This window comes from Apiospora hydei, assembly GCF_038363865.1.
Source record: "Apiospora hydei strain CBS 114990 chromosome Unknown utg000009l_segment0_segment0, whole genome shotgun sequence".
In the NCBI taxonomy this organism is placed as follows: Eukaryota; Fungi; Ascomycota; class Sordariomycetes; order Amphisphaeriales; family Apiosporaceae; genus Apiospora; species Apiospora hydei.
In genome coordinates, this window is record NW_027117368.1 from 2,264,244 (window position 1) to 2,288,614 (window position 24,371).

Below are 24,371 nucleotides of genomic sequence, written 5' to 3' on the forward strand. Positions count from 1 at the left end.
CGTATAATATTACGGAAATATTAAAACACGATATAATTTTAAGGATACTTTAATTATAAGTAAGTAATTTTAAAGTTAATTAAAAGACTAGCTGTTTTTAGTGAGATACATTAAAAAAAAGCTTAGCTTTTAAGTAATATTTATAAAAAAAACTTTTAAGCGAGTTAATAATATTTAAAGTTTATATTATAATTAAAAAATTAAAATTAAACGTTATTATATAAATACCGGATAATTATAAGGAATTTAGCGACTTATTTAATAGAGAATTAAAAATAAAACTATTAAAATATATAACGTGGTTTACTATTAAGTCGAATATATTATTAAGTTAGACACTTTTATTACCGACCTATCTAATTAAACTTTAACGCGTAATAATTTTATAATTATAATGCTTTATTTATTTTAAAAAAAGCGGATAACCTTAGTAATTTAAGCGTTACAAAACGGTTTAACCCGAATTAATTAAAAAGCTGCGGCGAAACACTACGTCGTCCCATTATTTACCCTTAGCGACTAACTTTACGGCCGAACCGCACAACGCGAAATCCGATACCTAAGGTATAAATTAAATACGATTAAAAAAAGGTGCTTCGTAAGCATATAATTAATCTAGATACCCGAGGAATGCCTCTAAAAATAGCTAGTGTAAAAAAATATAGCCAATCTCTTCATCGCGTCGCGCGGCGGCGACCGCGTCGGCAAGCACTGGGCCAGGCGCTTTATCGACCATAACCCGGACCTTAAGACTAGAATGAACCGTCGGTACGATTACTAAAAGGGCTTTCTGTAAAAATTCGAAGGTTATTTCCGGCTAGTTTAGCCTAATTATTAATATTAAGGCTAAATACGGCATCGTCGATAAGGACATATAAAATTTCGACGAGACCGGCTTTATAATAAGTATAATTAGGTTAACACTCGTCGTAATACGCGTTAATTAGCGTAAGAAAGCGAAGTCGGTCCAGCTTAGTAATCGGGAATAATCGACGGCTATTAAATATATTAATTCGTAAGGCTAGTGCATTCCGCCTTTTTTAATCGTTTAAAATTAATATTACCTCGCGAACTAGGCGCGCGAAAATAGTTTATCGGGCGATTAGGTAATTAAACCGACTTTTAATAAATAAACCGATAATAAAACAAGTTTAAACTAAATTAAACACTTCGATAAACATATTAAATCGTAAATAAAAAGTCGCTACCGCCTTTTAATTCTCGACGGCCACGAAAGCTATATTTCGGCCGAATTCGAAGTATACTACTAAAATAACAATATTATTACTATTAATATACCTCCTTATTTATCGCACCTGCTCTAACCTCTCGATATAGCACTTTATTCGCCCTTAAAACGTGCTTATTCGAAGGAAATCGAGCTATTTATCAAGGCCTCGATAAATTACATTACGAAGCTTAAGTTCTTTATCGCGTTTAAGGCCGTATATTTTACTGTTTTTACGAAAGCTAATATTAAATTTAGATTTAACGCATCCGGTTTAATACCTTACCATTCGGACGAAGTGATAAATAAACTAGATATGCAACTTCGGACGCCTATACCGAAATAATCGCGACCCGGGACTCTAAGCACGTATAACCCCTAAACGCCGTCCAACCCGTAATAAACGACTAGGCACTCTACTTATATTAAAAAAAGGGTGTCTACCTATTAAAAAAGTTCTCTAACGCCAATTTTAAATGCGGTAGACTAAATGACGAAGGGTATAACCCGAATAGCCCACAAGGTGACTATATTAAAAGATTAGGTCCGCACCCTTTAAAATGCTAATTTAGCCCTTTCGAAGCGCCGGAAAACTAAAAAATTACGAGTCCAGCTTAGAGGAGCCCTTACCATTAAAGAATTTTAAGCGCTATAGGACGAAAAGGCAAAGGGGAAGCGTTTACCGACCGGCGAAGGCGAAAATAGTAGCTCGTCGAAACGACGCGCGACGGGCGGTAGGCGCTGTAGCAACTGCGGCGAAACCGGTCACAATACGCGAACGTGTAAAAGGATATAAAATTAAGTAACGAATCGGATAACGAGTAATTTTAATTAATTTAAAACGTTATAGTTAAATAAATTTATATAAAAATATCGAGATATAAAAAAAGTGTCCGACTCAATGATATGTCCGACTCAATGGTAAACCACGTTATAATAAAATTACGAGATACTTTTTAAAGAAAGAAAGGAACCTTATTTTATACCGATATACCGATTAAACTAAGAGTATAAATAAGTTTTAAAAAACTATATTAAAAAGAACCTCGTTAAAAAATACGTATAACGTGGTTTATTATTAAATCGGATATATTATTAAGTCGGACACTTTTTTTATATTTTAATATTTCTATATAAATTTATTTAATTATAACGCTTTAAATTAATTAAAATTACTCGCTATTCGATTCGCTACTTAATTTTATATCCTTTTTACACGTTTGCGCATTGTGACCGGTTTCGCCGTAGTTGCTACAACGCCTACCGCCCGTCGCCCGTCGTTTCGACGAATTACTATTTTCGCCTTCGCCGGTCGGTGAACGCTTCCCTTTTATTTTTTCGTCCTATAGCGCTTGAAATTCCTTAATAGTAAAGGCTTTTTTAAGTTAAACTCGTGATTTTTTAGCTTTTCGACGTTTCGAAAAGGCTAAATTAGTATTTTTAAAGGGTACGGACCTAATTTTTTAATATAATTACTTTATAAGTTATTCGGATTATACTTTTCGCTATTTAATTTATTATATTTAAAATTAATATTAAAAAACTTTTTTAATAAGTAAATACCCTTTTTTAATATAAATAGAATGCTTAGTCGTTTATTACGAGTTAAACGGCGTTTAAGGGTTATATATACTTAGAGTCCCGGGTCGCGACTACTCTAGTGTAAGCGTTCGAAATTATATATTTAATTTATTTATTACTTCGTTTAAATAATGAGGTATTAAGCCGGATACGTTAAATTTAAATTTAATATTAGCTTTTATAAAAACAGTAAAATATACGGCTTTAAACGCGATAAAGAACTTAAGCTTCGTAATATAATTTATCGAGGCCTTAATAAATAGCTCGATTTCCTTCGAATAAACACGTTTTAAAGGCGAATAAAGTGCTATATCGAGAGGTTAAAGCAGGTGCGATAAATAAAGAGGTATATTAATAATAATAATATTATTATCTTAGTAATATACTTCGAATTCGGCCGAAATATAGCTCTTATAGCCGTCGAGAATTAAGAGGCGGTAGCGACTTTTTATTTACGATTTAGTATATTTATCGAAGTGTTTAATTTAGTTTAAACCTGTCTCGTTATCGGTTTATTTATTAAAAATCGGTTTAATTACTTAATCGCCCGGTAAGCTACTCTTACGCGATTAATTCACGAGGTAATATTAGCTTTAAACGATTAAAAAAAGCGGAATACACTAATTTTATAAATTAATACATTTAATAACCGTTAACTATTCCCGATTATTAAGCTAAACCGATTTCGCCTTCCCACGCCGATTAACGCGTATTACGACGAGTATTAATTTAATTATACTTATTATAAAGCCGGTCTCGTCGAAATTTTATATATCCTCGTTAACGATGCCGTATTTAGCCTTAATATTAATAACTAAGTTAAACTAACCGGAAATAACTTTCGAATTTTTATAAAGAGCTCTTTAATAGTCGTACTAACGGTTTATTCTAGTTTTAAGGTCCGGGTTACGGTTAATAAAGCGCCTAGCCTAGTGCTTACCGACGCGGTCGCCGCCGCGCGACGCGATAAAGAGATTAGCTATATTTTCTATATTAATTATTTTTAAAAGCATTCCTCGGGTATTTAAATTAATTATATATTTACGAAGCACTTTCTTTTTAATTATATTTAATTTATATTTTAAATATCGAATTTCGCGTCGTGCGGTTCGGCCGTAGAGTTAATCGCTAAGGGTAAATAATAAAACGACGTAGTGTTTCGCCGTAGCTTTTTAATTAATTCGGGTTAAACCGTTTTATAACGCTTAAATTATTAAAGTTATCCGCTTTTTTTAAAATAAATAAAGCATTATAATTATAAAATTATTACGCGTTAAAATTTAATTAAATAGGTTAATAATAAAAGTGTTCGACTTAATAATATATTCGATTTAATAATAAACCACGTTAATAAATTTATTTAAAAATAATATAATAAACTTTAAAAATATTTTAACGATTTTTAAAAAAAGTAAAGAATATTAAAAAGGTTTATTTAATAATAAATATTATAAAAATAATTAAGTAAAAAAGCGGATAAAAAAACTCGAGAAAGCGGATAAAAAGGCCGAGGGGTAAATTTAAAAGTATAAACTTAAAAAAAAAAAAAAAGTAAGAAACGCAAGGAAAAAAGCGTAAAAAAAAGCCGGCTATATTAATAGACTTTACTAGTTTAACATACACATAATATACACTAAAAAATTAAACTTAAAATAAATGTAGTTTAACCTCATGCCTAGGAGGAGCCGTTAGGTTCATTAGCAATCGAAGTGGGTTAGTCTGCCGCGGCTGTGAGCAGTCCAAATGAGGGAGCCTCTCTCATCTCGAGAAAGGGCGGTCCAGCTCCTTGGCGACGACCACGTCAACTGTGCAGCGCAACCCTACCCACTGTGCATGGAAGGCCTGCCGTTCCATAGGCCACATTTCCCAACGGAAACGTCGTCTTCCGGAGCAACGGTTCGGGAAGATAGAGTGCGGCTCAGCCCCACCGGCGCCTCCAGAGACCCCAAGAGACCCCAAAAGACTCCACCCTGAGCCAGCATTAGGTACATGTAGCTTACGCCGCGATGTAACGCAACCAGCAGCGACGAGACATGACTCGGATGCCAAGGTGCAAAAGAAAACCACGAAGCTGGATCTGGCAGGCAAGCCAATTGCTTCTGCCAAGGTCAAATGATGAACCGATTTACCCGTCGATCAAAACAATGAGTTTGCTGATCAATCCTTAGCGGTTCGGCGAACATGCCAATTGAACCCTACCGACTTTATTCATCCCAACGACCATGTCAAGTCTGCCAGTTTGTCATCCGTGGCGGTTGAAGTGACCCCCGCCCCGCTGTGGCTCAATCGCTCCCCCATAGATAGATCTCACGATGCAACCGGAGTAAGGGCGGTAGTTTTAAGCATGTCCTGTAGGTTAAAGAAGGTTATTAGACTACAACTTAACCTTATAGCATATTCAGCGAACAAGAGCTGGAAAGGCCCTCTGTATCTTCAGATCCCGCTCCGTGATTGGTCGGGCTGTCTTGTTGTGGCTAGTATTGGCCGCAACGGTTTCATCCACGCATTGATGCAACTCGAGACGAACCCGCACTTCAGGGGCACCCCACCCCTGTCCGTCCGTTCGTTTCGTCTCGTCTCGTCTCGAACCTCGGATTTTCTGACGTCTCAAATCTTGGTCGCAGCAAGCGGCAAAAGGAATCCAAGCTGTTTCTTTGGTTGGTCGCTCCACAGTGTGTATCTGGCCGGCTCTTACGGGCCATTGACCAGAAAACCGACTTCGATAAGCTTGTTTCCCCGACCCAGCCCAGTCTAGTCCACAGGATTAGGTTAAGCTGCAAAGCAGCAGAGCCTCTCTCCCCCCTGGTCGCCTCCACTCGGCTCGCTTCGACATAACGTCGCATAATGGCTTGGCTGCTATACTGCTTCTCTCGTGCGAACCGACAGGCCCCCGTCTGACTGGTCGATTGAGCTGCCTCACCTCCGTGGTCAGGGGCCGCGGCCAGGATCGCCAGGTCGCAGAGCGTAGAATGAATGAACTCTCCTCAGAAGCGGACTCCTTGCCGCCGGCGTGGCGGTTGGCGGGAACGCCCAGCGAGAGAGAGAGACCTGTGCTGCTGAGACCGCAAAGCATAAAGAGAGCCACGCGGCCGCCGTAGTTCGCACATCTTTTCCTTTCTCTTCCCAAGCCAGTCTTCCCAGTCAATCTTCAGATCTACATTCGTCTATTCTTTCCCGCTGAGCGGATCACTTTCACTTCAAAACACTTTACCTGCACATCAATCGCTAGGTTCATATACCACACACAAAAACTCCAACTTCAGCCAAGATGCAGTTCTCATTCACCGCCGTTCTCTTTGGCCTTGTCGCCGTCTCTTCCGCCGCCATCGTCGACACCGAGGGTGTCCGCAATGTCGCCCGCCAGGCCGCCAGCGGCTGCTGTATCGCCAACAAGTCCCTGAAGCAGGACAACTGCCAGGTCAACGGCCAGGCCGGCAAGTGCGTCCCCGGAGGCCCCGCCCAGTGTAAGTAACCAAAACCCCACTCGGAACTCTCTCCCTCTCCAGTAGCAGATTAGAAGAGCCAATGCTAACATATATCTCCTTTTTTCTAGGCGGTGGTGCCCTGAACTGTGTTGCTACTAGCCAGCTCAAGTGCGACAACAGCGTCAAGGAGCGCTCCGGTGTTCTGTGCCGCTTCGCCCTGCCCAACGGCAAGATCCAGGACGGTGCCAAGCAGATCAGCAACCTGAACCAGGCTAAGGTTAACTAGAGTGGAAGGATAGTAATAGTCGGGTGGAGGGTCTGGAGATGACTTGTAAAATACTCCGAGTTTCGGTTCAAAAGACAATACCTTGACGGCTCGCATACTCAAATCTTGTTTCATGCACATCGTGATTTGCTTCTTCCTTTCCGTGCTGCATGTTATGTACCAAGGGGTACAGTCGTATCCAGAAATGGAACAGTAACACTGTGGCAGTGGGCCGTAATCTGTCCATGTCTACCCAGTAATATCTTAATAGGGTAATTGATACCCGGGCCCGGGCAGCCAGAAGATGGGTGTTTGCAATGGGCACAGGCTCCAAGTAGCGTCTCGCTCGTTCCGACCTTCTTTCTGCAGTAAAAGGGTTCCAGGAACGTCACCAAACCACACTGACAAACTTCAACTCCAGGTACCAGCGCCCCCGGCCAAGATCAATGCTGCCGGTACTCCAGTGCAGCCACAATACTCTTCGCCCAGCCGAAGTTCGCCTCTCTGCGCGCCTCTTCCGCTCTCGACATCAGGATCCCCCGTCCGTTCCTCCAGCTCTCGTACTCCGGCTTAATCGCCGCGAGACCCGCGTCGGCAAAGACGCGATATTGCAGCCGGTGCCAAAGCCGGAGTTGGTCGGCGAACCCGGGGTTGGGGCTGACGGCGGGCCGGTACCTGCGCACGACGCTCAGCGCCGCGTCGTAGTCGAGCCCGAGGGCGCGCATGGTATAGGCAATGACAACCGCGCCGCTGCGAGAGACGCCCTGGAGACAGTGAACTAGGACGCGCGATCGTTTCCCTGGGTGCCGGGGGCTCAATCGGTGATTCTGTGCGTCGTTCCCTTTGACAACTTCCTCCGGCCGCTGCGTCGGGCTCGGTTCTTCGTCCCGCGCGCGGCGCTCGACAATGCCGCTTTGCAGTGCGTCTCCTATCCACAAAGCCAGAGCATCCAGGTATATGAGCAAATCTTCCAGTTGAATGTCCACGAGCGGCACCGTCAGGTGCTTGATTCCAGATTCTGCCGCGATCCTCGGCCAGTCCCGGTCTTCTGTAAGAGTCACCACATGGGTTATATCGTATTTCGACAATAACTCCGGGGACCTAGGTATGGTTATGCTGCAAGACCGTCAACTTCCGGTTCCAAGTTTGCCTCAGGAAGTCTTCCTACTCAGAAATAAACAGCCCCTCAATCACGTCGATCTCGTTAATGGGATCCGCAGACACCGCATGAGTGACGTAGGCCATTGTGTTATTCTCTTTCCGGGAGTTATGATGACCACAAGACTTGGCTCAGGAGGAAACTCTTGTAATATTGCAGATGGAGAAACCTGGACGTTGGCAAATCAATGAACCGTGGCACTTTTCGAAGCTGACTATCTCCACTCGGCTGTGCTGCGCTACTAACGCGGCGCTAATTTTACACGAGAGATGCGTGAGATTAGGCATCAACATTATCATGCCCTGTCGTCCTTTAAAGGCACTGCGAGTACCAGTCATTCGAGACCTTGCAAGCCGAGCCACTTGCACACACCTTGCAGCCACTGTATCCCTGGCCGCCGCACTGCCCGTACATTGCAACACTGCATCCGGCAGCCGTCGTCGTTGTAGCGGGTGCCGATGTTAGCACCGTGCTTGTCTGCAGAGTTGTCGTACCCGGCGCGGGGGCGCCGGTCCGAGCCGCGGCGAGGATACTGCTGATGGTAGAATAGGCAGGCTTCTTGTTGTAGTTCTTGTCGAAGGGCAGCGCGTCGCCCGTGCCGGGGAAGGTGCCAGGAATCCAGCTGTGTGCATCGGTGAAGCCCCAGATGGTGATGCCCACGCAGCCCTCAATATCTAGGCAAGCTGACGTAACAGCACCGTAGTCCTTGGCTTGCTGTTCCAGCCCCTGGCTTGACTCTGGCAGACTGGGGAAGCGAATATCCAGCTCTGTAAAGGCAACTTCCGTGGCACCAGCATCGATGTACGACTGCATCACACTCTTCAAAGTGCTTTGCGACGGAGATTGGCCGACGATGAGATGCGCCTGCATACCCACACCATCAATCTTTTTTCCGGCGCTCTTGACCAGCTTGACGATCCGTGCAGCCCCTTGTTGTTTGGCTCCCAATGTCTCCAAATTGTAATCTGTTCAAACACACCTCAGTAAGCCTCACTGAGCCATAGCACGACCTTTCCTACGCCCCGGAAGGGGACCAAACGACGAGTACTTACCATTGTAGTAGAGCTTAGCGTTTGGATCAGCCTTGGCCGCTGCGTCGAAGGCTATAGCGAAGAAAGTATCCCCAAGCACGTCGGAAAAGACACTTTGGCGGTAGCTACCATCTTCGTTGAGCGCTTCCTAAAACGTGGGAGAGTTTTGTGTTAGTCTGTATGATATATGCCCACCAAGTGTATTCTGACATGGCTCGGTCCCCAGGCCAAGTGTGATCAGGTTCAAGGTGACACGTACTGTTATAGCAAAGTCAGTGAACCGCCGGCATGATCAAAATAGCTACAACTGCAACAATAATACTGGACAACTTACCATTCACTACGTCCCATGCGTAGCACTGGCCCTTGTAGTGCCCGACCTCGTTTGCAATATGTGTGTTAATGACCGAAGTCAGAGTATCCCGGCTCCACTGGCCGTTGCTTACTGCGGTGATGGTTAGCAAGAAGAAGAAAAACTACACAAATAAAGGGGTAGAACTATAAAACGCTGCTCTTGCTGGGGATTGAATGTCGGACTTTTCTAATAAAAAAAACGAAAGCCAAAAAATAAAGTTCTTGGTGCAGGGGCATGCTAAACTTTCTGTACTGCCACTCGGCCAGGATGCCCGAAGGCGAAAGTTTCTGGACTAATTGAAACTATAACTATACCCAACGCCACCACTTGAGCAGGGAATGGGAATGGTTCCTTTGCCGGAACCTACCATTTTGGTGGCACTGTTGTAAATGTGTATGAATCATATGAAGGGAAATGGGCACACGAACCCCAACTAGGCAGTTGCGAATGCCAAACCAGGGTATGACAGCGCAGCATCTGCCCGTTTTTCTTGCCAAAGTCGGTGATCTGGTCGCCCGAGCCGTAGCTAAACTGGCCGCGGCTGGGCTCGGTGTACTGCCACTTCTGGCCGTTGCCCGGCGTGATCTGCCCGAACTCGTTCTTGTTGGTCAGGAACTTGAGCAGCTGCTGGTCCGAGAGCTCCGAATTGTCCACGGCCGACCCGAAGTACTTCTTGCCCGCGGCCTGGGCCAGCTGGTTAAGCTGCGCGGAGACGCCGGGTCCGGCAACGGCAAAGAGGGCCGCTGCTAGTGCTGCGTTGATATGCATCGTGGTGGAGGGATAGTCTAGGACGATGAGGGTGATGGTGGTGCACAATCAGCGGTCCGGCCGGGTCTTTGCTGGGAAGGAGGATGCCATATATAGAGGTGAAACGTCTTAACAAAAGAGCCCGCAACGAGGTACGCATCACGAACGTCGTGATGAAGCTGGTTGGTGGATAAAAGATGGCGGGCTTGCGTGTATAGTCGTATCAGGAAACCACGCCATAGTAGGCTGTTCCATCCTCAGAGCACCACGGCTGCTGTGTAAAAGTGTACCTAGGTAATGATTGGGCCTTCAAAAAGATATCTTGGCTAGAAGCAGAACGGTGTCAATGGGCCGAGATGGGGGCGGTATCAACACGAGTTGCCTCAGCCTAAGCCCAAGCAAGAAGTGCGGAAGCTGCATGTTCCGTTCCCAGGAAGGAACGGCCCAAGTAAATACGGCGAGTGGAAGTTGACCAATTAATTGGGTACTGAAAATGACCAATATGCTATCAATGGGATTGGATTTGGGACCCGCAGAGCTGGGTAAAATTCGAAGGATTGGTGATTGATTTTGCTTGTGTCGATCTGTGCATGTTGTTTACATGACCAGGAAAGCTTGTTTCAATGAAAGACTATTAACATTAGATATGTACCTAAATATATTTACGGACTAGGGGTTTCTTCGTTGGGTAGCCATGGTTGTTAAATGGCACCGACCACATTACAGAGGTCGAGAAAATATTAACCAATAACCAATATGACGCACGCCGTGGTATCACCATCTTTGCAAGATAAAACTCAGTCAAACGTCCAACCCCCGTCTTATTCGTGAAGAAGCCATCCGGATCATACTCCTGTTTGATCTGCTGGAGCCGGCGGTACGTAGGAAACGAGGCCAGCGGCCTCTGGTCCACCGCCGCCTCATTGAGGAACAGCGGCAAGCCCGTCGCGCTCGGCGTCGCCTCGACCATGGCGCGGAAGCTGGCCTGCACCTTGTCGTAGAGGTCCGGCAGCATGCCGGGCGGCGTCGACAGGATGTAGTTGACCCAGAACCAGGGCCCGTCGGGCATCTGCATCACGTTGCCGCCGCGGGCGCGGCTCGCGTCCGTCATGCTGCGCGCGACCGGGTAGAAGTTGAGCGAGACGTAGACGTACAGGCCCTTGTTGGCGTCGGCCCACGCGGCGTACCGGTCGTAGACGTCGCGGTACGCGTTCCCCTCGATCCGGTGCGCCCCGATCCGGAAGATGTTGTCGGCGCGGCTGATCTCCGCCGTGTACGGGATGGGCATGTCGGCGACCTCCTTGTAGGTCTTGTTGGGTTTGCTCGTGTCGACGAGGCGCGGGATCTGCGTGAAGTTGCGGAACGCGGCGCCCGGGTCCGCGCCGTCGTACACGAGGAACACGACGATGACCTCGTCGAGGTTCAGCAGCACGTCCGGCGTCGTCAACGTCTCGTACGTCACCAGGACGCTGGCCTTGGGGTCTGTGTTGTACGCGATGAAGTCGCGCACCGCCTTGAGGACTTTCTGCGCGTGGTCCAGGACGTAAACGAGAGTCCCCGCGTAGAACTTGTCTATCGGATGGCTCTGAACCGTGTACCTCGTCACGATGCCAAAGGCATTGCCGCCACCACCCCGGAGACCGAAGAAAAGGTCAGGGTTAGACGTAGCGGAGGCTGTGGTTATGGTCCCGTTTGGGAGAACCGCCTCGAGCTCCTTGAAAGAGTCGCAGGCCATGCCGTACTGCGGTGCCAGGTAACTCAACCCGCCCCCTAAGGCGAGGCCGGTACCCACGCCGCTCAATCGACCTCCCACCACCGCCCGGCCGTACTGTTGGTAGAACTCGTACAACTGCCCCCAGTTACTGCCAGGCTCGTAGGTCGCCAGCGTCGTTGCTGCGTCGTATGACTTGCCCGTCATTGACTTGAAGTCGATGAGAACGCCCCGGTCCACGGACGAGAAGAAGTTGTTGGGGCTGTGCCCGCCGGCCTTGATGGCAAAGCGGCTCCCGCTAGCCCGGATGGCTCGTATAGCAACCGACACGTCTTGCGACGACTTCGGGTACACGACACACGAGGGACGGTATTTGCTCTGGCGTGCGTTCCAGTAGTCATGCCTGCTGTCGATATACGAGGCATTCAAGGGGCTTACTGCGACCTGGGCGTCACCCAAACTGGACGCTATGGCAGTACACGCAGTACCCCCGGCATCGGCTCGCACGGCCAACGTTGCCGCACTAGACACCGCGACGGCAGACAGTGCCAGAGAGAGAAGCATCGTCGGGGAATGCATGATTCGCCGTGGTTATCGTCCGAGGCTCGCTGACTCAATGAGCAAAGTCTTGGTGCGAAGGTGGAAGGGTGACCAGTCCCCATCTTATAGATAGACGGTCCGTCGACAGACTTCGACAAGACATGGAGCCATGGAGAAACACGGAACTTGTTTTTACAACAACACCATCCCACTGTCCGAGCTCTTGCGTCCACATCGTTGAGATCATTACCGCTAAAAAGTAAGGGCGCCTCCTGCGCTTACAACGGGTGAGGAATCATAGTAGTCATATCAGCCATACCTGTGTGGAGGAGCGCCACCAATTACCGCTTCGGGCAATTGAGATGAACCGACATTGGAGAGTGATCACGCTCTAGTGCGTTTCTGTAAGAACCAACGCAGCATCATAGCCGGATCACATCCAGCAGCGACGGCTAGATGAGGCCATGGGGACATGCGCTGGCGTTTCCCAGTTGGGTATTAGACTGGAGGATGCTTTTGTCTGGTTGAGCCGCTATATGGGGTGTTTGTAATGGCTGACAGCGGCAGGGCATTATCCGCAGAACGAGCAGCGAATGAGAGATATCACAGCTCAAGGATCGGGACCAATAAGAGTGGCTACCTACATAGATACCAAACCAAGAGAGCGTCCAGGAAGAAGCTAGTATGGTGTGCCTCGTGAGCTGAACGCATATCTAAGAATAGAGAGGAGTCGAAGCGAGCGCTATTGAGGACAGGGTAACAGTGAAAGTGGTGTTATTATGACTCAATTGTGGTTGAAATGCCACTAGTAGACATGAGCTGAAAGCTGTTCTTGGGACCCATGTCTCGTATCGAGATCACAGAACCATGTGGTCCAGCTGAGGATTCCAAGCCAAGCACCAGAGGATTGGAAAAGCCCCTGTCAATCTGCGATGTATAAACCTTCGGTGTGGCCATCCAACGTTACAGCTGCAAATGCAACTAGAAAATGGGTATCATACGTTTAATCCGGCATGCCGCTGTCAGATGCCAATAGAGATATCGCAGCAGTGTGCCGAGCCATCGTCACGCGAACAGATCGTGAATGGGCTTGAAGCATCCCTGCGCAGCGATGCAGCTTGGCAAACTCGCCGCGGGCCATGTGTGCCGTGAGACCTCACGACAATGAAGAAATATGCCTGTCAACTTCTTCGTTCACCCATAAGCCATCCACACACACACATGTCCTAGACTGACCAAAGACCAGCTTTACTGAACTTTCTTGACGTCAGCACGAGGTGCGGCAGCCCCAGCGGTGCGCATGATGGCGGGATTGACGAAGACCGCGTACGAGTGCCAAGCCAACGCGGGCGCAAAAGCCATGATGCTCTTGGTGAGAAATTCCGGGGCGAATCCAGTTTTCTCGTAATCTTGCGAGGCTCGCAAGAAGAGAATGATGACTGCGGGTCTCTCGGTTAGCCCAACTCCAGTTTCTCGGGCAGTTTTTCCCGCTACTAGAAGCAAAGCAGGGCAGAGCAGGTCACTTACAAGCAATCTCGCCGGCGGCCATGGTTTTGTAGACGATGCGCCGCTTCTCATACACTGCGTTGGAGTCGGGGACACACAACAGGAGAGGGACAGCTAACGACAGCACCATGGCGCCAAATACTTGGCATAGCAGGGCGGCACAGCCAGTGACGGGAGTCGAGGACAAGACGGCATGCGAGAGACAAGCATGAGGGTATACGATGAAGATGAGTGCCCCGAGCACGTTGAAGATGGCCTCAGCCACCAAGGCAAACTTGATAAGGGAAGCCATAGTCGGAAAACGAGAGATCCAAAGAGCGAGTATTTGAATATACTTGTGCAACCGGTTCAAAATGACGCTATATCCAAGGCTAGATGGAAAGAGGAAAAGAAGCTGATTTGATGAAGCTGATCGGTCGCTACGGCTGCTCGTCAAATAACTGTCCGGATCGTCGTCACTGCGAATGATTGATGGTTGCGTGTTTCAGGGGTTATCAGGACACTGATTGACTGGCTAGCAGTGGAGAAGCCGCTGACGCGTTTCACCCATGTCAGTTCACGTCCCAATGTGTCTGTACATACTTAACGTATGCATCTGCAATTATCCGCCCAGGTCATGATGGGTTACGCCTCGTGAACCGCGTACTATAATTAAAGATCATTGTCAACAAACTACTCGATACTCGATGATAGAATACTTACCATACAGACAGTAACTAGGCTCTTGCAATGCTGTCGATTCATTGAATGCCCGGCTATGTAGTGTCTTCAAAGCCCAGTGACGAAATTCTTAGTGGGACTTTCAGTGCATGTGGGTTCCTGCAGTGGCTGGTTTAGGTGAGCTCTGTGGGGGCGCTACGTTCACCGCCCGCCGATTCCCTTCAGATTTCGAGTAGGCATAGCCACAGATCGCGGGGTCCAGAAGTGGCAGAAAATAATTCAGATTAAAAAAAATTGAGAGCTGCTGGGACCCCGCCAATACATTCGCACCAAAACGGGGATCAAGAGCACAACACAAGATCGACTGCTTCAACTTGTCCCCAAAAGACCATTATTATATTTATTTTCTCCGACGGTCCTCCGTAAGCCTCAGAAACCATGTCGAAGCGCTCTGCCGATGCCGAGACCGGCGGTGCCCCTCTCAAGGGTGGCGACCGTCCTGAGCCCATGGACATCGACGACAACAAGGACATGGGCGAGTTTGAGGACGAATTCGAGGATGAGTTCGAAAGCGAAGACGAGATCCTCGAAGCCGGCGTTGACGGACGACCAGATGCCGAGCGCGAAGCTGAGGAGGCCGCAGGTTAGTTTGCGACAAAATGCGAAAGCGCTATTTGCCTTGAGGGAACACAGCACGCTGACTTGATGTTTTCAACACTCTAGCTGGTGGAATGGAGGTGGACAATGGCACATTCATCGTCGGTCGCAACAAGCTCGAGGAAGGTCAGCACCTGGCACCAGATCTAGGAACATACGAACTACTACACAACCTAAGCACCCCGTGGCCGTGCCTGTCCTTCGACATCGTCCGCGACGGTCTTGGCGACAAGCGGGAAAAGGCCTACCCGGCCACCATGTACGCGGTGGCCGGCACCCAGGCCGAAGCCAGCAAGGACAAGGAGAACCAGCTGATGGTGATGAAGTTCAGTGGCCTCAGCCGCATGGAGCGAACTGACGACAACGACTCGGATTCGGACGACGACGATGATGACGAGCAGGCCGATCCCATTCTCGAATCCAGGTCGATCCCGCTCACTTCGACGACAAACCGGATACGCGCCCACCACGTCCCCTCTCAAGACCCTTCAGTGCCTGGCCAAACGTTCGTCGCCACCATGACCGAGTCGGCCCAGGTCTTCATCCACGACATCACGCCACACCTCACCTCCTTCGACAACCCAGGCACCATCGTCACCCCCCAGCAGAACAAGCCTGTTTCTACGATCCGAGCACACAAGTCCGAGGGTTACGCTATGGACTGGTCGCCCCTTTTCCCCGGAGGCAAACTGCTCACTGGTGACAACGACGGCCTGATCTACATGACGACACGCACCGACGGCGGTGGCTGGGTTACGGACACCCGGCCTTTCCAGGGCCACACGAGCAGTGTTGAGGAGATCCAGTGGAGCCCGCAGGAGGCCTCTGTATTTGCTTCTGCGTCTAGCGACGGCACCGTCCGCGTATGGGATATCAGGTCCAAGAGTCGCAAACCCGCCATCACTGTCCAGGTCAGCAGTGTCGACGTCAATGTCATGTCCTGGTCTCGCCTGACGACGCATCTGTTGGCGACGGGCGATGACAATGGTGTGTGGAGCGTCTGGGACCTTCGCCAGTGGAAGGGTGGAGAGGAGAAGCCGACACCTATTGCCAGCTTCAACTACCACAAGGACCAGATCACCAGCATCGAGTGGCACCCAACAGACGACAGCATGGTTGTCGTGGCGGCGGGTGACAACAAGGTCACGTTGTGGGATTTGTCGGTCGAGATCGATGACGAAGAAAGCAAGGACACGGCTGGTGTTAAGGACATGCCCCCTCAGCTGCTTTTCGAGCATATCGTAGAGCATGCTAAGGAGGTACACTGGCATCCCCAAATCCCGGGTACTCTGGTGGCTACGGGTACCGAGTTCAGCGTATTCCGACCTATTCCTGTCGTCTATGGTGTTGCGGTGAAATAAAGCAGCAGCAGCATCGATGGAGTATGACGCGGTTTGGGGCAAAATATAGATTCTTCCCATGGGCTACGGAAGGCTACCTTTCTTTTTTGTTAGGATACCACATGAATAATAAATGTTCTGATGATGATCAAGTATTGTGTCTGGCGAAGACGGGGCTGTGAAGACTTCTTCTGTGTGTCTTAAGAGTGCTAAACCCTGATGATCTACCTATGTGGCAATAAAAGACTCCCGAATGGGTGAGACGAAACACTGCCCACATACATTACGAAACGGCTATCGCTTCGTTATCGAATGTATTCCATCGCGCTACCGATGACCCCAAGCTGGTCGCTTGAATGCGATGAGCCCCGAACGTTCCGTCACCCTTTGTTGCAAGCGGACCGGCCAATATGCGCCTATGATCTAATGGCTCTCCCGGCTCAGTCCGCCAACGTGACGCCTCGTACTGCAGCAGGGTAGCGATCCTCTGCCGATCCTGTGGCATTAACCCCGGCATAGAATTCTGCAGAGCCCGCAGAAAGAACTGCACAAACTGGTCAATCTCGTGCTTCTCATCGCGATAGGGCGACCGGGGCTGCTCGAAGTTGGGGAATAGCTGGTTCCAGACCTTGTTCCACTTGCTCGCCGGTGCGCCGCGCTCGTGGGTTATGGTGGGTAGCCTGTCAGCAGACACCCCGCCGGTTGGCCGACAGACCCCCGAGTTGGCATGAGAACGCAGGGCAGGCTCGGATGGGAAAGATTGGAAACAGGCGTCGCAGCTGTGGCGGCCCTTGAGACCGTGTGATCCACGCAGGTGCTGACCCAGGGAACTTATGGTTTGGAACGTCCTGCTTGCGCAGCCGGAGTACTGCTTGGGATTCATCTTGTAGAAGTGGCAGGCTAGCCCTGTACTTGTTACAGGGGATGTGTCGGTGGCTAGTTCGGCCTCTTGTGGGTTCATATTGAGGATGGGAGCATATGCCTGAGCGGGCGGCGAGGGGCCGTGACGATACGTCTTCGATGAGTGCGAGCTGCGCTTTCTCTTCTTGCTGACACTTTTCCCACATTCACTCTGAGAGATTCCCGGGAGTTTGCTGCAACTTTTGGGACTCTCTGCGCTCCTGGTCGTTCCACCGTATGAGTGAGTTGGCAAGGCTCCCGGGCCGTTCAGGCGACTGGGAGGTGACTTGTTTGTCTTCGAGTTGATTGTCGGGTAGATATCGTATCCATGACGGCTGCCCCTTTCAGCAGGCTGAGTGGGTTTCGATTGCTTTTGATAATGATGTGCCAGCGTACTGTGTTCAACACCGGGATATCTGCGGTCAAATCCAAATCGCGAGCTCGGTTCAGTCGGGAAGAGATCCGGAGTCGCATCAAATCCGACCTCAGAATTCGGATTTGCTGGGCTGCGTACAAATGATAGTTCTGCTGAGCTGGGCGAATCTTCGCCGACAAAAGCGGAAGACGCCGGAGAAGGTGAACCCTGATGAGTGACTTGAGTGGTGTGGCCTGTAACCACATGCCCTGATACAGGAGGTATGGTAGCTTGTGTGTTCCACAGAGATTCATCTAGCATCCACCAGCTATCATTCTGATCAAAACCTGATTGCGCATCCGCATCGCTCACGCGATACAACGGTATGCCATAGTCCGATGTGAGCTGGGGGGCCCAAACGGGCTGTAGAGCCTCATGAGTCGCGACATAGATAGGAGGGCTGCCTGCAGGAGGCCCAACGCAATAGCCGGTCCCAGTTACGTACTCTTCATCGTGTACAATGGGCAGAGCCTCATCTGGCGTCTCCGAGAACTTCCATGTAGCGTGGTACTCGTCTCTAGCGTACGTGCCAACCTCGTTATGGAGTCCATAGAGAGGTTGCTGATAGTCGGCAGCGTTATCATCGTCGACAAATGAGGCTCTGTGGTTGCGCATGAAACTTGGGTGGTGTGGGTTCGGAGCCTCATCTTCTTGGCCAACGTTGCTTTGGGACTCGAGGGGTCTCTGCAGAAGCAGAGCCGCATCTGCACCTGGTTTGCTCTTAAGCACCTCTCTCCCCTCCTGCTGGGCATTCCCGACCCCATTACGGCCACTCTCGACATTGCTTTCTTTCCCCTGGGGGCATTCCTCAGGACAGCCCCTACACTTCCTCCTCTCGCAAGAGGGACGATGCTCATGCAAATCCCTACTTATAGGGCCTTCGTTACACCAGCACTATTGTTTTGAACTATTCGTTAGTTAACCGCACGATTATTTTCTCCCCTTCTTTCTGTTGCGGACACATTCCATCCATCGTATCACCAACGAGACTGCGTGGGTACTTACACAATACCAATACCACAACTGCCAGGTCCTTACTCCTTTCTGAGATGACATGAGGGGCAACACAAAAACAGAGCATCCGAGAACAACTTGAGGGGATGATTGATGAGAACTGTAATTTAGATTGTCTTTTTGCCGGACTGTGATCTCAGATTAGTATGGTCGTCATCCTTTGCTCGGCACGGGTCCAGCACTGCGCAATACCAATAGAAATGTCTGCTATTCTCACGCTTCTCTGGATGCATAGGAAGAAAAGCCTTGCGTGGTTCGCGAACCAGCCAGTCCATGACGCCCTCCTCTCAAAACCATTCTGGCATTGCAATTCATCCTGTGCAATTGATCAAGTCAATGATCAACAAGTATACTGTTAAGTCGCACGCTCTACATAGACTGCGGTGTTCGTCCATACCCCGCGGTGGACAGGCCGGCTGTCCTCGATGCCTGGGTTTGAACATCTAGTCGGGCAGGACGTCAGCTTCCTCTTGCTGCATGGATGACGACCACCCCGCATGCATATGCAATTTCAGACTTGATCAAGGCCATGATCAAATCAGCCAGTAAGAATCAGCGAGTTGACCAAGCTCTTGATCGTTTCGACCAACCGCAAGTATGTAGTCGTTGGTGCGTTGATCAAGCCTGCGATCAATCCATCCAACCAGGATTCAGTCAACGCCCAGATTATATTCTGGTCCTCCGTATCTAATAATGTGAGACATTCTTGAACCATACATTTGCTGTTGCTATTTGCTATGACTATCGGTGAAAGGGAAAGTACCGGGAGGAACATAGCGTATGCATACTGAAGGTACACCAAGTAAGAAAGCCCATCGCAGTTGACTATGGTAATTGCCAATTCATCCGCAAAACCGGGCAACATGGATGTAAGTAGGTCCAAAACTCGTCAACTTCACCAATCCTCATCCTTGAGCGCCGCCGCCACCTCATTCTGATCCTTGCCCGCAGCCGCTCCCTCCTTCGCGAGCTCCTTCGCCACGTCTTCGACGGCCGCCTTGAGCTTGGGCGGGCTCGCCGTGCGGATGTCTTCGTAGGCGTCGCCGTCCTTGACGAACAGGAAGGTGGGGATGGTGGTGATGCGGTAGCGGGCCGCGACGTCGGGCACGGCGTCAATGTCCACCTTGGCGAAGGCGACGCGACCGGCGCTCGCGTGCTGCGCCGCGTGCTGCTCGAAGACGGGCGCCATGGCCTTGCACGGCCCGCACCAGGTCGCGTGGAAGTCGACGACGGCGTACGTGTTGGCCCCGAGCAGGGCGTCGAACTCGCTGGCGCTGGCGACGGTCGTGATTTTGTCAGCCGCCGCCATCTTGATGGAAATGGTGTGTGCTTGCTTATTCGTTCGGTTGACTAGGTACGTAGAAGTCTGTTTTAGAAGCGACTGGTTATTGCTGCTGGTGCTTCGGTCATATGAAAGGAAGGACTGATGACAAATCCGAGGTTTTGTCTTCAAGGAGAAATGTTCCCCGCAGCGGAACCACTGAAAGCAGTATGACGATCGTCAGCTTCAGCTGGGGCATACTAGTTCTAAAACTGCACCCAAACGTCAAGACGGGGATTGGTCAACGCAAACCAAGACATTGCAAGCCAAACTTTGGCTGCAAGTTGGGAGATTTTGCTACAGGTCAATAATCCCCAGCATTGCCATGTCTTCCTTTCTTTGACTCTTGCTCCAAAAAGTTCGTGAAGAGTATATTGCCAATAGCAGACGAACGTAAAAGTTATTGGCATGGGGTATGATACATCTAGTCGTATTTTCAAGGCAAATGGTATCTTAATACATCACGCTGTAGAAAAAAGAAAATCCGACAGCTCTCAACTGTCCTCCTTGTCCCCCGTAACGCCTTTATATGCATATGCACCAACAGCTCCAATCAAGACACCGCCCCTTAACAAAATCATATAAACACGACCGTGAGCCATGCTCTCGCTTTTCGCCTTTATCCTGTCATAGTAAAAGGAGGGATGGAAGATTGCCCAAAGCCATCTAAGCATCCACCATCCTCCCGCAGGCCGCGCAGAGCAACCTTTGCCGCCCGCCGACTTTCTTGGCCTTGAATTCGTGCCCGCCACACTTGGAACACTGCATATCTTCACTTTCGTCGCTCGCACCTTCGCTGGATACTTCAGAACTTAAGCGGCTGCGATTGCTTGACTGAGAGCGCCGGGGACGGGTTGGTGTCGGTGGTGCCAGACGCCCGGCCTCCGCAGCTTGGACAGACGCGATCCCGTTGCTAAGAGGTATGCTTTTGTGGCGGCGAGTCATCTCTCTGCTGCCCCTTGGCGACTCGTTGGACGTGCGAGACGTCCCTGGTCCTGCCAAGGCATGTGAGCCTAAACTTTGGCGGCGCTCGTTGTCAGGTATGGGGATAGGCTCAATGAGCGCGGCAGCGGCTTCGGGCACCTCGCTCTGGGCACGCATGTGGCCCTTTTGTAAGGAGCCCAAGCCAGGCCCGCTCGTGCTGCCACCCCTGGCCGTACCGCCTATGTTGCGCCATCGGTTGAGGTTCCAGAAACTATAGCTTGCACCCGCCGGGTCGAGTCGGAGTTCGTCCTCGTCATCGTCGTCCATGCTACGGAATGAAAAGCTTGGCGTGGGCGGCAGCGTGGGGCTATTTAGCTGCTCCCGACGCCCAGTTGTTCTGATGCTGGCTGTAGGACTTGTCGGCTGCACACTACTGGGCGACGTGTTTGCATACGGTTGCCGCCGAGCCTCCGCGGCAAGTGTCGCCGCACTGGATGTGACGGGGGTGCGGGCTTTGGCGGGGCTGATGGACCGCTCGCTACGAGCAGGCGTCGATATGACGATCGAATTAGGACGACTGGCTGTGCCTTCGATGTTTTGCCGCCACGAGTTTATGTTGTCGGGAGTCAGCTGCGTGCCCAGTCCAGAGAGCCGCTTACTGACAGATCCCCGGCGCGAGTGCGGATCCCTAACGCTGCTGGCGCTGGTCCGGGTCACGATGCTGCCTGAACGTCCCAGCACTCCCTCTCTCCCGAGCTTCCGCGAGAAAGAGGAGCCCGTCTCCCAGTTGTCATGACGGCGCTTCTTGAAAGCGCAATCCTGCCGGAATACCTTGATCATGCCCTCTTGATCGGCTGTCACAAGAATATTGCCGTCATAATGTTTCGAACGGGCCACAAAGGCCGGCGTCTGTTCAGGCTCCCGGACTGCAGGCGCCTCCGCTGGCTCTGGAGCGAGCCCGCTCTGGCTGGCGGTTGTCGACTCTTCCATACTACGCAGAGTCACAGGGGGTGGATTGCATAGAGTAAAGACTGGGTCATGGGAGGATTGAAGAAGCTGTCTTGTCGCGGTCGGGACGAAGATCGCCTGCGTCACGACGGTAGGATGGGCCTCGAAGTATTCATAGGGTCGCTTCTCCTTGTTGGTCGAATGAGTCGTGGCTGTCGACCAAATGAAGGACTTCCGATCCTCGCTGCCACAGATGATGTAGTTGCCGTCGTCGCTGAAGCTCGCGCGAATCTGGTTACAGGCGTTTTCGTGGCCCTTGAATTTCAGTTCAAGGAGCTTGTCGTGCAGCCCATATATTCGAATGCGCGAGTCATTAGAAGTGATAAGAACCTTGACTTCGCCATTCGGGTCGTCCGGCGGAATGGACATGGCTTGTATACCTGTAATCTTGCTGCCTTTGGCATTCTTACCTCTGGATGACCGCACGTGGATTTGGGTCTGGAATTTCAAACCTTCCGTCTCGTAAAAAGTACACAGGCCGTTCAGGCACCCCGCAATGCATGTCTTCCCATCTGGCGAAAATGTCACCGCCGTAATGAGGTCGGCCAGCTGGCTCGAGTAGGCAACCGCCTTGTCCGGGATGCTCCAGAGCCGTAGTACGGAATCGAGCGAACCGGCCAGAAAGAAGCGATCGTCTCGGGGATGGAAAGCTATCGACGTGACAAAGTCTTTGTGTTTGAAAGTGCACAGGCACTCCGGCCGGCTCATATGCCATAAACGCACCGTCTTATCCATGGAAGACGACAATAAAAAGTTGTTTTTGCTCCAGCTGAGGTCCAAAATCTCGCCGGTATGGCCAACAAACTCTCGCACAGGGTTGGGATGCAATACTGGCGCGCTCAACCGCTCGCCGTAGGAACCCTGGCCCATCTCGTACTCGTCATAGGCCGCTCTGTCTTCCGGTGACGACATGACGGCCCAAATGCGAACAACCCTGTCCTTGCCGGCCGTCGCGAGGTACTTTCCATCTTTGCTGAACTCGACTGCCCAGACCGGCCCACCCGCAGTGACGTTCTTTGAGCCAAGCGTATGGGTCGTTCTGCCTGAGTCCTCCTCGAATGACTTGTTGCTACCATCGGGAAGAGGGCGAGTCCCTACCAGCTCCTGCGCGAGGAACATGCGGTTGAACTCCTTGAGCTTCTTGTTATGGGATCGAACCCGGATGTACCGAGGGGGCTCTTTATGGTGCGGTATGTAGCCACCGGCCTCAACGGTCGAGGAGAAGACGACGGCGTTGGCGCCTTCCGTCCTTCGCTCGCTAAACTCCGAGGCGTTGTCGTTGTCGTCGTCATCCTTTTTCTTGTTTCCGATCATGCTCAGGCGACTCAAGAAATTGCCCTTCTTCTTCTCTTTGGCAGGCTCGGGCGTGGGCACTGTAAGCTGCTTCGCTGCGAGATCCGAGCTGGGGCGAGGAAGCCCTTCATTGACGGTGGCCGGGCTGTCGGGTCTGCCGGAGGTAAACAGGCGCGCGGGTATGGAACGATCCGTGTTAGTTCTCACGAAGATATGCTACATGCAATGGAACAAACATTAGCTTCCAGCCAGTTCTTGACCGTCGCGCCTACCGGCCAAACCAAGACGGTAGGGCAGGGAGCTAACTAACGTGCGATAATGGGTCAATCGCAGGAGGCGACGGCGTGATCGGTGCAACTCCGTTCTTGTTCGAATTGTCTTTGCCATCCTTGGCGATGGTGTCCTTCCGCGATAGTTTCGATGTTCCTTTTCTGCCCGTGGCGGATGAGGGTACATGAATGTTGCTGCCTATTGGAGTGGGCCTGTCAGTTCGAATGTCATCCAATACAGATCATCGTTGTTCACAGCCTGCAACGTCGTGGGGGCGGTATGCCGTGTATGCGTGAGCGTGCTGCAATCACAGGCAAGGGAGCGCATCCCGCAGCTACAGGTCAACTGGACATCGTACCATGCTGCTTCCGCAGGAGGCTGTGCGGGAGGATGGCAGGCAAGGCACTAAGATACAGCGGGCTTGTGCTGACATGTCACGTACCTTGCTGGGCATTCGAGAGAGCATCTTGAGAGTTGGGCGGTTCGTTGTTCGCAGAGCCCGCGCCGTCGGGCTTGGAGGTAGCGCGACTGGCGCCACTTCCATCAGACAGCATGCGCGAGCTGTCGTCATGGAGGCGGGCGCCGCTTGGGACTTTGACAGCGGGAGTAGAGCTGGACATTTTCCATCATGCGCTCCTGGGAATCGAGGAGTTGGCGCCGTCCCTTGCTGACAATGTATGTGCTTTTTGGCTAGGTAGGTAAGCGGCTGTGGCCTCGGCAACCGCGGATTGGAATATCGTCCGAGTTAGGGTCGCTCTATCAGTCAGAGGCCGGTTGGGTGGATCATGGAAAGCATGGCAGTGCCATGATATGCGAACTCTCCATATAATAATGTAGTAAGTGCGTGTCTAAGATTATCTTAATGCATCGAATCGGACAGAAAAGGCCCCGAGTGGCCAGAACAGAACACCAGCCCCAGAGGCGGCGGGGTCCTAGAGCATCTATTAATACCTCTTTACTTTGCGGAACAGGGAGGACAGCGTTTGTCGCAGAGTATCGCAAAACCGAATCCTAACTACAA

General features: G+C 50.4%; 9 protein-coding genes across 9 annotated transcripts; 2 read left to right on the forward strand and 7 right to left on the reverse strand.

The window, feature by feature from the left end:
• Window positions 1-6,077: 6,077 nt before the first annotated feature.
• On the forward strand, window positions 6,078-6,520 carry PG997_012478 (uncharacterized protein; the record flags this gene model as incomplete). Its single annotated transcript, XM_066816792.1, has 2 exons — window positions 6,078-6,273; window positions 6,363-6,520. 2 exons carry the CDS (start codon window positions 6,078-6,080, stop codon window positions 6,518-6,520), a joined length of 354 nt encoding a protein of 117 aa, XP_066662484.1.
• Window positions 6,521-6,942: 422 nt separating this feature from the next.
• PG997_012479 (dual specificity protein phosphatase 12) lies at window positions 6,943-7,744 on the reverse strand (the record flags this gene model as incomplete). The annotated part of the gene is made up of 2 exons (XM_066816793.1): window positions 6,943-7,600; window positions 7,668-7,744. 2 exons carry the CDS (start codon window positions 7,742-7,744, stop codon window positions 6,943-6,945), a joined length of 735 nt encoding a protein of 244 aa, XP_066662485.1.
• Window positions 7,745-7,970: 226 nt separating this feature from the next.
• PG997_012480 (glycoside hydrolase superfamily) lies at window positions 7,971-9,812 on the reverse strand (the record flags this gene model as incomplete). Its single annotated transcript, XM_066816794.1, has 4 exons — window positions 7,971-8,623; window positions 8,711-8,833; window positions 9,024-9,134; window positions 9,473-9,812. 4 exons carry the CDS (start codon window positions 9,810-9,812, stop codon window positions 7,971-7,973), a joined length of 1,227 nt encoding a protein of 408 aa, XP_066662486.1.
• A 576-nt stretch (window positions 9,813-10,388) lies between these two features.
• On the reverse strand, window positions 10,389-12,066 carry PG997_012481 (FAD-binding domain-containing protein; the record flags this gene model as incomplete). The annotated part of the gene is made up of 2 exons (XM_066816795.1): window positions 10,389-10,405; window positions 10,599-12,066. The coding sequence occupies 2 exons, from the start codon at window positions 12,064-12,066 to the stop codon at window positions 10,389-10,391; spliced, it is 1,485 nt and encodes a 494-aa protein (XP_066662487.1).
• Window positions 12,067-13,290: 1,224 nt separating this feature from the next.
• Window positions 13,291-13,840, reverse strand: PG997_012482 (uncharacterized protein; the record flags this gene model as incomplete). Its single annotated transcript, XM_066816796.1, has 2 exons — window positions 13,291-13,481; window positions 13,570-13,840. The coding sequence occupies 2 exons, from the start codon at window positions 13,838-13,840 to the stop codon at window positions 13,291-13,293; spliced, it is 462 nt and encodes a 153-aa protein (XP_066662488.1).
• Window positions 13,841-14,646: 806 nt separating this feature from the next.
• On the forward strand, window positions 14,647-16,226 carry PG997_012483 (ribosome biogenesis protein; the record flags this gene model as incomplete). Its single annotated transcript, XM_066816797.1, has 2 exons — window positions 14,647-14,851; window positions 14,932-16,226. The coding sequence occupies 2 exons, from the start codon at window positions 14,647-14,649 to the stop codon at window positions 16,224-16,226; spliced, it is 1,500 nt and encodes a 499-aa protein (XP_066662489.1).
• A 262-nt stretch (window positions 16,227-16,488) lies between these two features.
• PG997_012484 (uncharacterized protein) lies at window positions 16,489-18,135 on the reverse strand (the record flags this gene model as incomplete). The annotated part of the gene is made up of 1 exon (XM_066816798.1): window positions 16,489-18,135. One exon carries the CDS (start codon window positions 18,133-18,135, stop codon window positions 16,489-16,491), a length of 1,647 nt encoding a protein of 548 aa, XP_066662490.1.
• A 1,294-nt stretch (window positions 18,136-19,429) lies between these two features.
• Window positions 19,430-19,843, reverse strand: PG997_012485 (uncharacterized protein; the record flags this gene model as incomplete). Its single annotated transcript, XM_066816799.1, has 1 exon — window positions 19,430-19,843. One exon carries the CDS (start codon window positions 19,841-19,843, stop codon window positions 19,430-19,432), a length of 414 nt encoding a protein of 137 aa, XP_066662491.1.
• A 678-nt stretch (window positions 19,844-20,521) lies between these two features.
• PG997_012486 (WD repeat-containing protein) lies at window positions 20,522-23,970 on the reverse strand (the record flags this gene model as incomplete). Its single annotated transcript, XM_066816800.1, has 3 exons — window positions 20,522-23,296; window positions 23,391-23,548; window positions 23,793-23,970. The coding sequence occupies 3 exons, from the start codon at window positions 23,968-23,970 to the stop codon at window positions 20,522-20,524; spliced, it is 3,111 nt and encodes a 1,036-aa protein (XP_066662492.1).
• Between the last annotated feature and the right edge of the window lie 401 nt (window positions 23,971-24,371).